The following is a 16,781-nucleotide window of genomic DNA, read 5'->3' as shown; positions in this document are numbered from 1 at the left end:
GCCTCCGGCGGAGCGCGCGCTGCGCATGCGCGCCGGGAGAGGGTCGCCCGGCTTTCCCACAGTTGACATGGCGACCAGGGCTTCCTTCTGGAGCTCCGGCCAGATGTCCCGTAAAGTTCAGAACTAAAGATGTCCTTTCTGAATGCCCTGTTTTACTTTTCCTTTATTTAGTTCGGTAAACGGTAGGCCGCCACCCACACTCGAATGTGTACACCTTCGATGCTGTCTGATGGGTAAACGCGGCCCTTTGACACGCACGCGAAATGCCGCTTGACAGGGGGCAGAGGTGACAATTACAACAAAAAAAATCCTGCCTCAGATTCTCTTCAGAGTGTCCCCATTTAGGGAGACGGGGTGGGAAGGACATTAGATTTAGCTCTCTTCTTGACCCCCAGTTCCGAGGAAAAGCTGAAAACCACCCCCCACCTCGACTGCGTGGGTGGGTTTGGACCCGCCTCACCCTTTGCGCATGCGGCGGAAGGCCCTGCTGATTGGCCAGCGGACGGGCCGGCGGGGCGCGGTAATTGGTTGGTGCGAACCCCGTGCCCCCCTGAGCCCGCTGGGCCTTCTCGGCGCGCGCGCCGGAGCAGCTTTGAAAGTTGAGGCGAGCAGCGGTCATGGCGGCGTGGCGGGACCTGGCGAGCGCCTTACACCCCTGGTGCCCGCTGGACCTCAGGCCAGGTGAGGACGCGGCCGGGGCCCGGGGGCTGCCGGGGAGGGGCCGCGCCGGGCAGCGGCGTTGGCGCTCCTCCGCGGGCTCCTTCCGCTCTGTGCTCCTGCTTCTCGGCCTTGCCTCCGGGTCTGCGCGGACAGCCCCGCTGGTGCCGAGGCTTCGGCAGCGCGTCTGTTTGTTGGGCCGGGCCGACCTCCTGAACTTGAGGCCCAGGGGTGCGGCTGGCGTCCCCGGGCGCCCATCCTCTCTGAAGGGCAGGAGGTGCCCCCCTCCCCCACCTCCAGCCTCTGGTGGCGGCGGCCCCTCGTCCCAGCCTCGCCCGCCGCTTCCCGAGGCTGCGGTCCAACCCGCGCCCTCGCTGTGGCCCGCCTCGGCGCTTGGGGCACCTCCTGCCCCTCTGGTGCCAGCACTTCCATCCCGACCCGGCCCCACACCCCTTCCGGGACCACCTTGAAAAGGCCAGCGTGACCCGCCGGGTCTCTGACCCTTCAGTGGCTCCCCCGACTTCCTAAGAGTTACTACAGCCTCTGTTTGCGGCGAGAGGCTTCACCTGTCCCTGCGGGTGCTCTTTTCCCAGAGCTGAGCTCTGGAGTCGGACCCGGGGCCGGCGGCTTGGTCCGCCGCTGAGCACCCGAGCCTCGCGGGCCTCGGTCGCTTGTGTCAAATGGGGGTTCTAAGATTACTTCGCGGGCGTTCGTGAAGATTGATTTAACACCTGCACCTGCTGTTAACAAAACAAACTTGGGTCCACTTGCCCGTGCGCGGCAAGGCCAGTCTACTGACCCCCGGTTGTGGTGAAGCAAAGTGCAGCCTTCATTGCAGGAACTGACGAGGCGTCCAGGCAGCTTGTGCTTAAAAGACCCCAACTCCCCAAAGGCTTTCAGGGGAAGAGTTTAAAGACAGGGTGAGGGAGGAGAGTTGAGGGGTGTGTGATCAGCTGGTGAACATTCTTCTGATTGGTTGGTGGTGAGGTAGTCAGGGGTCAGCAGTATCAGCCTGGTTCCAACCAGTCTACCGCAGCAGTTGTGGGCAGCAGTTAACTTCTCCCACCCGTGGAGGGGGGGGTGGTTTCAGTGTCTGCAAAACAGCTCAAAGGACATGGCTCAGGCTAGTATCTGTAGTCCTTGAGGAGGAGCTAAAGGTCCTTGACTTTGTTTATTGGCTAATTTATTATTATTTTGCTCTGCTTGACTGTTTTTCTCTCTGCATTTTCTCACTTTTCTCATTAAATTTATCCTTTGACTCGAGTTGTTCTGCAGACAGAGGCAGGCCGAGCACGTGGGGGGAGGGGCTGGTCTGAGAAGGCCCCTAGGGTCCCGCGGCATTACACCACCTGATGAGTAAGTGCTGATAGATAACTCACCCTTCACAGCTGAGCTCAGTGCCGTTACGGTGGTGTTGGTTTCTAAACAGGTGATACTTTGTTGCCTTCTGTGCTTTGTTATGGGGTTGTCTCTCCCTGAGATGCCCTTCTCGGTGTCTCTTTCCCCGGTAACCCACACGTGCTGGAGCAGCTGAAGGATGTCTTCCTTCCCCCCTCCGCCCCCTGCCTCCCCCTGGAATAGTCTCCAGCTGCTCTCTACTGTTGTACGTGTCTACTACTGCTTTAACACCTGTCCATTGTACACGGGGTAATAGCTGTCATTTGTTGAATATATTGGTTTCCTGATTCCAGATATTTTATCACTGGGACTTCGTAGTTTCGATTCAGAAATGAGGTCAGAAATATGGGTGTTCATTTAAAAATATGCATATAAAATAAGTGGGAGAATGTATGAGAGAAAAAGGCAAGAAAAGATGCAAGAACATTTTTAGGAAGCTGATTGTATTTGTTAGGAGATCAGTTAGGGAAGGGTGAATGAATAATTAAAGCATGTTAAATAGTCATTTGCCTCAGCTGTCCCTTTGTGCTGTACACTTTATTTGGGTTTATTAACTTGATTATAAGATTTTCACAAAGGGACAGCTGAGGCAACCTTTTATTAAGCTCCTCTTCTCCAGATTGAACATACGGGAAGGCTGGATCGTCCCCAAAACTGTTACATCTAAAAAGTGTTTTCCTTCTTGATATTTTTAGGTGATGACCAACCTAATAGCCAGCTGTCAGTTAATGATTAAAAAAAGATTTTCTAATCTCTTCTGCTTCCTTCTAATTCTGCCTCACCTGTATGGTATAGTTAAATGTGAGTTGTGACTAGTAAACTTTTCTCTTCATGAATGTACTCAGAGTCTAAAGCTTATTGGCTTTCCTTATTATAGAACATTTGTTGACTTCATTGCATTTTCCCACTAGAATGGGTGGCCACAGTATGGGAACTGGAATTCACGGAAACTGAGCCTCTGGATCCCACCATAGAAGCAGAGATCGTGCAGACCGGACTGAGCGCGTTCACAAATCTCTATGACAGTCTTTTAACTTTTGCTGCTGGAGAGCTTGGAGCTACAGAGGTAAAAACAAACAAACAAACAAAAAATCAAGCTAGCCATTTAGTTGTCAGAAGTGGAAGATAAAAATCCCTATTATCATCTAAAGCTTAGTCTTCTTAGTGTATAGTTCAGAAAGAGTATGATAAAGAGTGGCATAAAGAATGTGGTTCATTTATTGGGGTAGCCGCATAGCTCTCCTCCCAGAGGTTCAAGGTATTAATCTGTGATTCTTTTTCAAGACATGACCACTGTTTACAACAGCAAATTAAAGGAAAAGAATAAAGGCCAAGGCAAGGAGGGAAACCAGGTAAGCGAAATAGGAAAAGATGGCCAAGGACAATGCAGTAACAATTCGGGCATGCCTTAACTTTAGGAAAATTGGATATTAAACTGAAAAGTGATGAGTTGAATTAAAAATGGAAAAAAGAGTTCCTTTAAATACTGAGTTCTACCTATTACTATTTAGATCATTAACTGCTTTTCAAAAACTGAGGGACTCAAAAGCAGAACAAAGAATACTTAGATATTAACATCTCTGAAAGATCTAAATTACCAAAAATATTTCAGTTAGAGGTTTCATGTAGCTGTTCAAAAATTAAATCATCCTGTTAAACATTCATTAAGCGTAATGCTGAGTACCGCATAAAGTACCTCGGCAGATAACATGACGGTTAAGGTACAGAGCCTCCCCCTACCTGGGGGAGAGGGGAGAATTAAGCACTGGCTCTTGGGGCGCCCACTGGCATTGCACTGGCCAGGCATGTCCAGCGACCACATCCGCAGGCGTGGAGAAGCACCAGGCCACCGAAGTCTGCATTGTAGAAACTGCTCTAGGACAGGTTAGATGCCATCTCATAGGGGTATGGAAAAGGGAGCATGGTGAGATTGGGAAGGTCCCAGAAAGAAAGTAGCTAGCTGGAGGCAAGTCTTCACAAATGGATAGAATGTTGACTGCAGTAATGCGGGTCCTAGGGCAGCCTACGGAGGGATCATCACGGTGCGGATGTGCAGCGAGTGCCGAGGGGATGGGGGCAGGGCGGGGCACCCAGGACTGAGCTGTAAGTGGGGTCCACAGTGGGGTTCGAGGCTGAGGTGTTTGTGGTATACAAGGTTCAGGTCTAAGCGTCATACATAGATTAACCCACTCATCCTCACATCCAGCTCTCGGAGGAAGAGGTGCTAGTGAGCCGTAGACTGAGGAGCTTGAAGAGATCTGTTTCAGACAGATGTTCTTGACCGAAGATGGACTGAAGTGGGAAACGCTTTACTCAGAGAGGTCCCTGGGGACAGTACAGCTGACCCTTGAACAACACGGGTTTGAACTGCACAGGTCCACTTGCATGCAGAGTTTTCCGGTAGTAACTACAGGACTCCACGATTCCAGTTGTTTGAGTCTGTGGATGCAGAACCATGGATGTGGAGGAACTGTGTCTGCAGAGGGCCGGCTCTGAATTCCACGAGGACTTTCGACTTGCCCTGTGTTGTTCAACAGCCAACTGTTGAACTGTGTTTTGCTCATCTGTTTTTTTTAATGTGTGTTACGGCGTGGTCTGGAGTTACGGTTGTGGAAACTGGGGAGGAGGGGTAACAACTAGGGACTTTTTTTCAGATGGAGTTAATAGAGTTTTGTGAACTTAGCTTTTATCAGGTATGAAATGCTGCAGAGGTGATTGGGTCCCCCAGGGTCACAGTTACAGGTGAGTGGAGTGGAGCTGAGGTGGCCTTAGGAATGAGGATGTAACTGATTTCTTCCAGAAGATTCGTGGTGAAGGAAAGAGGAGAGTTTTCCCTGTCTTTTCAGGGAAGCAGGATATACAAGGTCTGATTTCTTGAACTTTTGTGAGCTTATGTTTTTTTAAAGTAGCCCAGAATAAACCATATTTAGTTCCTGCTATGTTTGGTTTATACAAATAACCTATTTCCTGTTCACATGTTTAATAGGAGAAAGCATAGAACCGTGATAAAATTAATAAGATTGTGGTTTATGCTCTAGGGTTTATTTCCTGTCTTACCTAGGCTATTTCTGAAATCTCTTGAGGGAGACACTTTCCGGTATTTCCTCTCCTGCTCCCATTGCCCATAGAACATTTCAATTTAAATAAATTGCTCTGATTTCTTCAGTTAGTAATTTGAGTGATAAATGAATTGGGGTACATTTGACATAGATGGAGAGTAACTTGTTTGCATAATTACTGATGTAGGGTGTCCCCATAGTCTTGGTGTAGCTTTTAGGTATAGTAATTTCAGAAATATATGTGCTTCTTACCCAAAGTTATTTTGAAAGGTTACCCAAATATATGTGCTTCTTACCCAAAGTTATTTTGAAAGGTTAATTAAGTTTCTTGTATAGTTATTTATCTTTGTAATTTTTTTGTTTTGTTTTGGTCACGCCATGCAGCTTGTGGGATCTTAGTTCCCCAACCAGGGATCAAACCCAGGCACTCAGCAGTGAAAGCGTGGAGTCCTCACCCCTGGACCGCCAGGGAATTCCCCTTGTAATTTTGAATAATACACTTTTAAATTTTGTTTTAGTCCCTGTGAAGATGACAAACATTTACAATTAGGAGCCAGAATGGTCTGTTCCTTTTTTTTATAAGGCACTAAAAGTACTCAGAAAAATCAGGTACTAGGAGATTTTCCCATTTCTCTAATTATTGGCTCTTATGGTTCGCCCCTCCCCCAGAGCATTTGGACCTTCTTCATGGAGAACAGCATTTCCCACAACGCGCTGATGGCCTTGTTCCATCACTTCGTTCAGATGGTCCTTAAGAAAAACGTCAGTGCCCAGCAGCGGGAATTTGGCCTTCATGCCGCTGGGCTTTATTTTCTGCTGCTGGAAGTACCAGGTACGGTATGTGTGTTTGGTGTGATAGGACAAGGCTTTTAGTTTTTAATTTGTCTACGTTGTTTTGTACTTTGTTTCCTCACTCGGAGGCTAGGTGAGAGGAAATCTGTGAAGCACATGTCATGTTACAGGTGTTCCAGAAAGCTCTCCTGTTTTCCTGTAAATGTGTTTTCTGATGTTGTTATGCTGGGTTTGTAGCCTAATACAAACAGTCCGAGAGGGGTAAGGCTGGAGGGGGTGTTTCAGAGCTCCGCTCCGACCCACCCCACCCAGCATACCATCCTGATACCGCCCTGCCTTCTGACACCCTGTCCAAGCTGAGAAAAGTGCTGGGGGGGAGGGGGAAGTGTTGTCTCCCCCGCGTGGCTGTGGACAGTAGTTGGGACCGTTCTTATCCAGTAGAGGCCGGAGCACAGCTAGTAGGGCTGAGGAAGGAAGCCCGGGGGAGGGGTCTGTCTGTGATGCTCCCCCACTTCCTTCGGGTGGGAGCCATGAAGGAGTCCCTCCTCCCCACTCACCCCAGCCCAGGGCAGGAGAGGGTGGGGCGCAGAGGGAGCTGCAGCTGTGGGACCTTGAGTTCACGTGGAAGAGAAAATCAGGGTCAGCTGGCTTGCAGCTCGTCGTTGCTCGTGTCAGCGCGTTCATAGCAGATGTTAAGGGCCTATTCCATTTGACTTGGGAATTAGTGAAGAGATATGTAAAGCCTGGAACACTGATTTGTTTTACTGCTAATGCTCCCATCATGACTTGAAATAATGAAATAAGCTCCCAAAGAACTCACTTGCTGAGCGATATCTCAGGTGTAACTGGGCTCTTAGCAAAGTGGTGGCCTTGGAAACCCAGTTTCACTCTTCTCTTCCTTGCTGGGCGCAGCGCCTTCTGATTAAGGTTGAGATTCAGCCCAGAGCTGAGGGCTGGCTGTTACTCGTAGGGCCACTTGCAGCTCTCCAGCAAGTCGTACTTCTGCCAGTTACCTTCTGTGTTTAAATGTTTCTGGATTATGGTTGGGGTACTGTTGATACTTAATATTTGATCACGGTTTGTTCTTTTTCAAGATCCCTTGCATTTCCATATGAATTTTAGGATTTGCGCGTCAACTTCTTTCCAAAAAGGCAGCTGGGGTTTTGACAGGGGTTGCATTCACTCTGTAGATCAGTGTGGGGAGTGTTGCTGTCTTAGCAGTGTTCAGTCTTCCAACGTGAACATGGACGTCTTTCCATTTATTTAGAGCTTTCATTGGTTTTGATGATGTTTTGTAGTTTTCAGGGTACAACTCTTGCACGTCCTTGGTTAAATTTATTCCTAAGTATTTTATTCTTTTCTGTGCTATAGTAGATGAACTTGTTTTCTTAATTTAATTTTCAAATTGTTTACTGGTGGTGTATAGAAGTACAGTTTATCTTTTTTATTGAAGTATAGTTGATTTCCAATTTTGTGTTAATTTCTTCTGTACAGTAAAGTTATTTAGTTTTATATATATACGTATACACACACACACACACACACACACACACACCTGTTCTTTTTTATTTTCTTTTCCATTATGTTTTATCACAGGATATTGGATATAGTTCCCTGTGCTGTACACTAGGACCTCGTTGTTTATCCATCCTGTATATAATAGTTTGCATTTCCTAACCCCAAACTCCCAATCCATCCCTCCCCCACCCCCCTCCTCCTCGGCAACCACAAGTTTGTTCTCTATGTCTGTGAGTCTGTTTCTGTTTCGTAGGTATGTACATTTGTGCCATCTCTTAGATTCCACCTATAAGTAATATCATATGATATTTGTCTTTCTCTTTCTAACTTACTTCGCTTAGTATGATAATCTTTAGGTCCATCTGTGTTGCTGCAAATGGCCTCATTTCATTCTTTTTTATGGCTGAGTAGTATTCCATTGTGTATACAACATCTTCTTTATCCATTTATCTGTCGATGGACACTTAGGTTGTTTCCATGTCTTGGCTATGGTTTTTATTTTTTTTAATCATTTATTTTGGCTGCACTGGGTCTTCGTTGTGGCACGTGGGATCTTTGTTGGGGCATGCAGGGTCTTTAGTTGCGGCATGTGGACTTCTTAGTTGCGGCATGCGAACTCTTAGTTGTGGCATGCATGTGGGATCTAGTTTCCCGACCAGGGATTGAACCCAGGCCCCCTACATTGGGAGCATGGCATCTTACTCACTGGAGCACCAGGGAAGTCCCTTGGCTGATTTTTGGTTATTGATCTTGTACCCTGAAACCTTGCGGAACTCATTTACTGGTTCCAATAGGATTTTCTATATATAAGATCATGTCATCTGTGAATAGACATAATTTTCCTTATTCCTTCCCTGTCTGTCTATACTTACTTGTGTGTGTATGTTTTAAGTGCTTGCTTTGGGTGTACAATAAGTACTTAAATAGTCTATCTTCCAATAATATTCTACTTATTTATAGATAATGTTAAACCTTAAGACAGTGTGCTTTCCTTTCTCCCCTCCTGTTTGTGCTGTTGTAGTTATACGTTGAATTTCTGTGTGTCGTAAACCACACAATTTATTCATAACATTTTTCTCTGAATTATCTTTTAAATAATTTTTTTAGAAAATGAGAAAATAAATGTCTTTTCTTTTTAAAAGATTTCATCGCATGTAATTTTCTTTTGGCCTGAAGAACTCTCTTTGACTCTTCTCATGCTGTGCATCTGTTAGCCGTCCACCGTCTTGGATTTTGATTCCATGAAAGTATCTTTCACCTTCAAGAATGTTTTTGCTGAGTATAGAATTCTAGGTTGACGGATTTTTTTCTTTCAGTGCTTTTTGGGTGTTATTGCATTGTCTTCTGGTTTACTTCACTTCTGATGAGAAGTCTGCGTGACTCTTATCATTGCTGTTCTGTAGGTTTGTGTCTTTTTTTTGGCGTGGTTACCTTGAAGATTTTCTCTATTAGTTTGTTTTGATTTGATTAGATTATTATTAGTTTCGATTTGATTAGATTATCTACCCTTTGGTGTGATTTCCTTGGTGTTTATCATAGTTTGGTTCATTGAGCTTCTTGGGTCTGTGAATTTGTAGTTTTTAACAAATTTGGAAATTTTCCAGTTATTATTCCTTCAGGTATTTTCTTCCCTCTCTTTTTTATGGGATTCCAATTACTCGTATGTTAGATTGCTTGATATCCTCCCATGGGTCCCAGGGCCTTTATTAACTTTTTTTTGTTTCTGTGCTTCTGTTTCTTAAAGTTCACCTGCCTTTGTTCCTGTAGCATCTCATCAACTGTTGAGATCATCCAGTGAAGTTTTCTTTTTCAGATCCAGAAGTTCCATTTGATTCTTTAAAATATTTTCATTTCTTGCTTTGTTTGCTACTGTTTAATTCTTGAGCTTATTTATAATATCTGCCCTAAGGTTCTTCTCTGCTTGCTCTGTCATTTCTTGGACTGTTTCTAGTGACGATTCCCTTCTCACCACAGGGCACGTTTTCCTCTCTCTGGATGCCCAGTACATTTTTATTGGATGCTGGACATTTTGAATGTGAAGTTTTTGAGTGTCTTGATTTTGTTGTTTTCCTTTAAGTATGTTTTGATAGGCAGCTATTGGTGCATTAACTTGGTCTTTTTGAGGCTTGTTTGAAAGCTTTGTTGGGGCAGCTGTAAAGTAGCCTTTACTCTGGAGCTAGTTTAGCCCTGCTGTTAAGGTGTGTTTCTCTCCGAGTGTGTCGTGAATGTTCCAGGTCACTGTGGCTGGCTGGGGCTCCGACGTATCTCTCCCCTGTGTGCGTTCCGAAAACCGTCCATCTCCCACCTGCTTGGAGGTTTTCTTTGCCCACCGTCATGGATTTCGCCCCATGCGTCCTAGCTAAGGTCAGCCCTGTGCAGACCTCTCAGCACTGTCTCCATGCGGCTTCCTCGTTTCCAGTGCTCTGCTCCGTGCATTCCAGCTACTCGGCCTTCCTGACACTGATCCTTGTATTCCTGACGTAGTAAGTCCATCAGAATGTGCTTGGGGTCACCGTTTTTCTGCTGTTGTCCAGACATTGCCTCCAGACACAGAATCGGGTCAATTTTAGGGTTTATCTCACTGGTTTCCCTTTTCTCAGGGGTTGTGTGGCTAGGCTACCTCTTGCTCTGGGTCTTAGATGGTCACTTTATAAATTTCTATCCAGTTGTATAGTTGTTTATGGCAGGAAGAAAAGTGTAAAACCAGTTACTCTGCTACGGCCAGCTGCGGAAATCTCATTATTTATTTATGATGAGGCCTGTTGGCTCACTGCCTAGGGCTGAAGTTGAATGGAACTTTTTTGCTAAAGGTTCACTGTTATTCAAAGTTAAGGAAAAGTCTGGTTTTGCTTTTTAATTTTTCATTGTTGTTACAGACTTATTTCAAGACAATTAAACCTACCTTGCTTACTCTTTATTCTTTACGAATAGGCAGTATAGCCAACCAAGTTTTCCACCCAGTGATGTTTGACAAATGTATTCAGATTCTAAAGAAGAGCTGGCCTCAGGAATCCAGCTTGAATCAGAAAAGAAAGAAAGAACAACCGAAGAATGCTCAGGCCAACCCAAGGGAGAGTAGGAAGAGAGGAAGGCCCCCCAGGAAAGAGGAGATGGAGGTAAGAGGGAGTGGGGTCATGAAGCATATCTGATTTATTTAAGAATTTATATTAAGGTAGAGTTTCAGGGGTCACGATTATACCAGAGCCCTAGCGTGCTGTCCGCCATCCTTCCCGTAGGACTTGCGGTCGCCTCGTGTACCGCTGAGCATACGTTCCCCTTACCATCTTCCCAGCCTCCCCATCATGTCTCTCCCACCTTGTCCCAGGTGTGCTCACCACAGGCCAACAAGTGTGTTTGCCACATTATCTTATTGTCATTAGAGACGGTGGTCGAAGTATCCTGAGGACTCTCGTCCATAGAACATAATAGAATAACGTTAATTCCTAATTTTTGTGTGACTGGGTAGGGTGGTAGAGGTTCATTGACACCAGAACTTCTAAGAAACCCAAGAGATCTCACTGACGTGAAAGTATGGAACTGGAAACTGTGGTAGCTTCCATCTGGTCCAGCGGCTAGCGGCTGCGGCGGTGGAGACCCCGAGCAGTCGAGGTGCCTGGTCAGCGACCCAGCGCCCACCTGGAGTTTCACTGCCCTTGACTGGGTACATGGAAACCATGGGACAAACTATTAGGCAGTACTACACAGTCAGCTGTACATTTCTTCATAATCTAGATGGATGAAGTGATTGAAGAAGAGGATGAAGAGAATATTTTTTTTTCTTCCCGAGACCTTTGTCAAATTCGAAATGCCATCTTTCACGTCTTGAAGAATTTTTTAAGGCTTCTGCCCAAGTTTTCCCTGAAAGAAAAGCCACAGTGTATACAGAATTGTGTAGAGGTAAGTGAGAATTCCAGGAACCTTGGGCAAGTTCAAAGAGCGAGGACAAGGGCTAATACTTAAAGAGTGGGAAAAACCAGGCCTTTTCTTTTTTTTTTTTTTTTTTTAATTTTTTGTTGCCCTTTTTTTTTTTAATTTTATAGCTACTTTATTTATTTATTTATTTATTTTTGGCTGTGTTGGGTCTTCGGTTCGTGCGAGGGCTTTCTCTAGTTGCGGCAAGTGGGGACCACTGTTCATCGCAGTGCGGGGACCGCTCTTCATCGCGGTGCGCGGGCCTTTCACCATCGCGGCCCCTCCCGCTGCGGGGCACAGGCTCCAGATGCGCATGCTCAGTAGTTGTGGCTCACGGGCCCAGCCGCTCCGTGGCGTGTGGGATCTTCCCAGACCAGGGCTCGAACCCGTGTCCCCTGCATTGGCAGGCAGATTCTCAACCACTGCGCCACCAGGGAAGCCCTCAGGCCTTTTCTTGGTCTCTGTTTTCCAGGTCTTCATTGCATTGACTAATTTCGAACCAGTTCTACATGAATTTCATGTTACACAAGCCAGGTGAGCCATTAAATCTTCCAGTGCTAACGTTTAATTATGGTACAATGAGTTTTGCTCCATCAGAAGCCTTACTGCCATTTTACCCTAATTGGCACACAGGTAGAATTTATTCATTTAAATATAGCTTATAGGGTTAGGAGCTATTCCAAGTGAAATCACATCCATTAACTAATCTTTTGCTTTTTTTTTTTTTTAGAAACCTTAACCAAGCAAAATACATACCAGAACTGGCTTATCATGGATTGTATTTGCTGTGCTCCCCAATTCACAGAGAAGGAGATAAGGTAAAGGAGACAGGACCCCACTGAGTTACTGGTTGAAGTGAAAGCATGTGGGTCATGGGATGGAAAACGCTGGAAGCATTCGATGTGATGCCGTGTGAACTCACTAGGTCATTGTCATGACTTGAGGACGTTTGTATAATGAAAATCATCCCCGTCACTACGTGGTGCCCACTGTTCATTCCAGGCTTATATCCAAGTACCTGGTGGCCACAGGAAGTTCTTGTTGGGTTAAGGCATAAAGAATGGTTCCAGTGTGACCTGGGTAGAGGAAAAGATAAGCTACTGAGCATTACTTTTACAGAAGTATTTACCAAACTCTTCTGAGAAGAGTAGACAGTCACAGACTTCCCAGTTTCCCTCAGCAGTTCCTGTGTGCCCCTGTATTTCTGTTAGTGTTTGTGTTTTAGTGGATGATTGTGCAAACACGCTCCTAGTTAGCATTCATATATAGATTTGCCCCCAGTGACCTTCGAAGCCCCGCAGCTCTAGACACTGGAGTTAACAGCTTTTTAAGCAGTAGGGTGTTACTAAACCTGGATGTTGTTAATGAAACAGGAGTTTGCAAAAAACGTGACGGACCAAGGTCTTGTGCCTTTGGTGCCTGCGATACAGCTAGTTTCCAGGGGAACGATGTGTGAATGAGAAGGCCCTGGGCACTCGGGGCTCTGCACTTTGTCCAGACTTGGGCCTCCCCCCTCACTGCCTGTGTGTCCTCCTGTGAGGCCTCAGTTTCCTCATCTGGACAAAGAGGGTGAAAGGCTTCCCTTCCTCGTGGATTTCTCAGGAGGATTACAGGGAAGAATGCCTCTGCACAATGCCTGCTGTTTAGAAAGCGTCCCATGTTTCGTTAATTTATTATGTCTTTGTCACTTCTCTGTTTGAAATATGGATGTAATAGCATTCACAGTAAAACTTAATTCCTGTGCCCTTTTTAACATTTTAGAAGATAAGGAGGTTGGGAAATTATCCTTTCAGGCAACAGTGTCTCTAAGGACATGGTGTTTTTCATTGTGAAAGTGTTGCCCTGATGTTGGGCGACATTGGTTGTGGCCTGACCTTTAATTACTTGACTTCGGACAACTCAGCTTGGGAGTCTTTTATTATGTATAAAGTAGAGATAATAGTAAAAGTATTAAGAACAAAATGGAAAAGCCTTGCCGACCTCGTGGAGTTGAGAGGTTTCAGAGAAAGTGTGGTCAGATCTAGTAACACATGGACATGCTTAATGCAATACCTGCCACATATTTGGTTTCCAGTAAATTGTTTTATCTACTGGATGAATGAATTAAGTAGCTGAGTAAATGATGTGTGATGGTATATTGGAAGGTGCTCTGTAAGCTTCAGGTGTAATACAGGTGTGATGGTATATTGGAAGGTGCTCTGTAAGCTTCAGGTGTAATACAGGTGTAAAGAATCATCACTTTCCTCTTTTCTGTAAGGGGTAATCAGTAGCATCCTTTGCCCTTCGTAAGTTACAACTAATTCTCTATAGTCCCAAATTTCTGGGCTGGAGTGAGAGAGGGCGAGCAGAGAAGCCAGCTGGAGTTCCTATCATTATCTGTAGGCAGCACTTTCACACTGCTCCGTTGTGCATGTATTGATACCTGGTCATCGTCCAGGAAGTGCATCCTTAGTGTTGAACCAAAACCTGTGTCAGCCTCACTTAACTTCAGGTCCTTGAAGTGGTTCACTGTGGTCTGCATCACGGTCTCCAAGGCCCTGGGATTCTCTGTCATGCCTTAAATTGAATTTTCTTTTCTCTTCCAGGTTATCAGATGTGTTTTCCATCGAATGCTCTATGTAATATTAATGTTAGAAGTGGGCAAAGGCTCCCATCACGCCCCCCTTGCCATCACTTCTCCGGCCATCAGTGGTAAAAACCAGGCAGTCCAGTTTGTCAGGTGAAACACAGCTCGGATCTTTACTCTCTGTCGCTCTCCCAGTCTTCTGGAGCCTGTACTAACCAGGATTTCTGACACCTTTAGCAACTAACAAGTGTCTGGGCTGTTTGTGGTTCAGGGTTCAAAGTAAAGCACTTGGTAGCTCATCTGGTTTGTGTGGTCTGGGTTGTTGCGGGGATGAGGGGTCTGCAGTTTGTGGACCAGCCCGTGAAGTCAGCTCTGAGTTCTGGCAGCGGCCTTAGTATTAGCCGCTCCAAGTCTGTCTCCGCCTTTGCTTTTTCTCTCTCCTCTTAGTCTCCTTCTTTTTGTTCCTTGCCACTTTTTTTTTTTTTTTTTTAACTTCTTTAGCAATAATTGATAGACTAATTCTCCCCTCAAGAGTCTCTTAGCTTCACCTGCGAAGTCCTGTGTCTGGCCTTTACTGGGGAAGATATGTTTGCTGTGTCCTCAGCTTTTCTTTCTGTTACTGGCTACTCGGCAGCAGCGTGGAGGTGGTGGGAAGAAGGGGAAGGTGTGTATGTGAGAGTGTGTACATACCTGGAAGCAGCCGTGGTGCGTGCTGTGGGTGCAGGCGTGGGGTGTGGATGCTGGAATCCAGGTGCAGGCTGCTGTCTGATCCTTGAGCGAGTGTCTCGTTAAGGACTTTTTTAAACATTAAATAACTAAGATGTTTTAAGTAGAAACACTCATTTTAGTTCTTCCATGAGTTCATGATGTCACCGATTGCAGTAATATTCCTATAATGGTACAAGGAAACTTAACACTGAAAATGGGTCCAATCTGGGCATTATAATAATTTCTATTGGGGTTACAGTTTGGAGAGGTACTGTTAGAAATGCATTTCACTGGGCTACCACCGGGTGGTACTGTGTCTCCATCTATCCTCTACCGCAAAAGGATGTATTTCAGCCTTAATCTGAAACGTCGTAGGCAGTCCAAGGGCCCTGTGAGGACGGCACCCCTGCCCCTCGCTGGCTGGCTGGCTGCTCGCAGCAGCTGGGAGAGGGCCCGGGCCGTGGTGGCGGGTGCTCTGCTGCGACACTTCGTCTTCAGGCTCCAGGCACTCGCAGTGCCTGCAGTACAGGGGTGGGTGGTTTTTAACAGTTAGGCTTTCAAAAAGGTAGAAATTTCTCTGTTTTTGAGAACAGATTCAAGGAAAATTGCTACTTTATTGTCACTATAGGTGTATTACAAACCATGGCTGTGTTTCTTTCCTTTTGTAGCTCACTTGTGGATGAGCTAAAAGAAAGTATGTTTCCAGTCCTTCGTGTCTTACTCCAGCACATCTGTGTCAAGGTACTGTTTGCTTTAATGAGGGTGTATAAACACACATGAAGGTAAACGTGCGCGTGTGTTCTTGGAAATGAGTCTACATCATTACTGAACGTTGTTTTATTTAGTATATTCACTAGGTGTTCCCCTCTAGTGTGGTTTTCGGGGGAAAACAACTTTTTATTTTGGAAAACTTCAAATAGAAATAGAATAGTGTGACGAACACTGTCTTCAGTGATTTTGTATAAGCTGTAGCTCCTCCAGCACATATGCACACTGGATTTTTCTTCTGAAGCAGATTTCATCATACCCTTTCAGACATAAATATTTCATGTCTCTCTCTAAAGGATAGGAACTCGTTAAAAACATAACCACAAAATATTAACACACCTAAAAAATTCACAGTAATTCCTTAATATTGTCCAGTATCCGGTCAGTGTTTGCATTTCTACTATTGTCTCATAAATTTTTATAGCAGTTTGGACAGATGATTCTTTACCTGAACTCTGTGGACCCTAGGGGTCCGTAAACTCTCTGAAATTAGGCTCTGAGGAGTGGGCTTACAGGTTTCTTATAGGCTAGTTTCCCAAGGGGTCTGAGACCTAGAACTGGTTAGTCATTTCTGTAACGTGTAAACGCTCGGCACTGTCGCGGAGCCAGGTGCACTCAGCGATCATCCGATCGCACTACCACATGCGTCTCCATCGTCCTGCTGTGGGTACTGGCTGGGCAGCTTCTCAGGGTCTGTGTTTCAGGTGGTCGATAAATCCGAGTACCGGACCTGTGCAGCTCAGTCCCTGGTCCAGCTGCTCAGCAAGCTTCCTTGTGCGGAATATGCTTCTTTCGTGGCCTGGCTTTATGGATATTCACGAAACGCCAAGGTAGGAGCTACATCTGCCTGAAATCGTGGCTCCTGGCTCTGCAACCTTCTAGTGACGGCCAGATCTGAAGATCTGTTTCTGAAGATTAGTTTTCTTTGTCTCTGACGGAGATGCGTGTGGTTTTGCTTTACCAGATCCCATACCGGGTGTTCACTCTTGATGTTGCCTTGGCTCTGCTGGAACTGCCTGAACGAGAGGTGGACGGCACGCTGGCCCCGGAGCATCAGAAGTTCCTGAAGCATAAGTTCTTGGTGCAGGAAATCATGTTTGCCCGCTGTGTAGACAAGGCCCCGACTGTGCGCAGCAAGGCACTGTCCAGTTTTGCGCACTGCCTGGAGTCCTCTGCTACAGCCGCGTCAGAGAGCGTTCTGGAACTTCTGGCTAACAGTGAGTGTGCCGAGCACCACGAGACCGGGTCTGGCTCCTGCTGGTCCAGAAGGTGCGGCGGCAGGAATGATAGGTGTGCTGTGATAGACTGGGACCCTCAGAGACCCTTTCAGTAGGTTTTACTGTCGAATGACTTCTTGGACGAGCCTTTTTAAGCAGTTCACGTGTTCTTGACCTCAGGCTGAG

The 16,781-nt window shown here is 46.0% G+C and overlaps 1 protein-coding gene across 2 annotated transcripts in view; it reads left to right on the top strand.

Annotated features, from left to right (window-relative positions):
- The first annotated feature begins 38 nt into the window (after window positions 1-38).
- The window catches only part of NCAPD3 (non-SMC condensin II complex subunit D3), a 62,061-nt gene continuing 45,318 nt past the window's right edge, over window positions 39-16,781 (top strand). Inside the window, exons 1-11 of one of the 2 annotated variants that reach the window (XM_082341072.1) lie at window positions 39-681; window positions 2,967-3,121; window positions 5,784-5,946; window positions 10,356-10,540; window positions 11,157-11,321; window positions 11,809-11,870; window positions 12,067-12,154; window positions 13,922-14,055; window positions 15,279-15,351; window positions 16,083-16,208; window positions 16,343-16,595. In XM_082341072.1, the coding sequence (XP_082197198.1) occupies window positions 618-681; window positions 2,967-3,121; window positions 5,784-5,946; window positions 10,356-10,540; window positions 11,157-11,321; window positions 11,809-11,870; window positions 12,067-12,154; window positions 13,922-14,055; window positions 15,279-15,351; window positions 16,083-16,208; window positions 16,343-16,595 (1,468 nt within the window). In that variant the 5' untranslated portion in view covers window positions 39-617. The remainder of the gene's footprint in view (window positions 682-2,966; window positions 3,122-5,783; window positions 5,947-10,355; window positions 10,541-11,156; window positions 11,322-11,808; window positions 11,871-12,066; window positions 12,155-13,921; window positions 14,056-15,278; window positions 15,352-16,082; window positions 16,209-16,342; window positions 16,596-16,781) is intronic. The other variant, XM_082341073.1, reaches the window with a different exon arrangement.

This window comes from Balaenoptera borealis, assembly GCF_965194805.1.
Source record: "Balaenoptera borealis genome assembly, chromosome: 11".
NCBI lineage: Eukaryota > Metazoa > Chordata > Mammalia > Artiodactyla > Balaenopteridae > Balaenoptera > Balaenoptera borealis.
The sequence above is the reverse complement of the archived record's forward strand: the minus strand, read 5'-3'. Positions and strand labels throughout refer to the sequence as shown.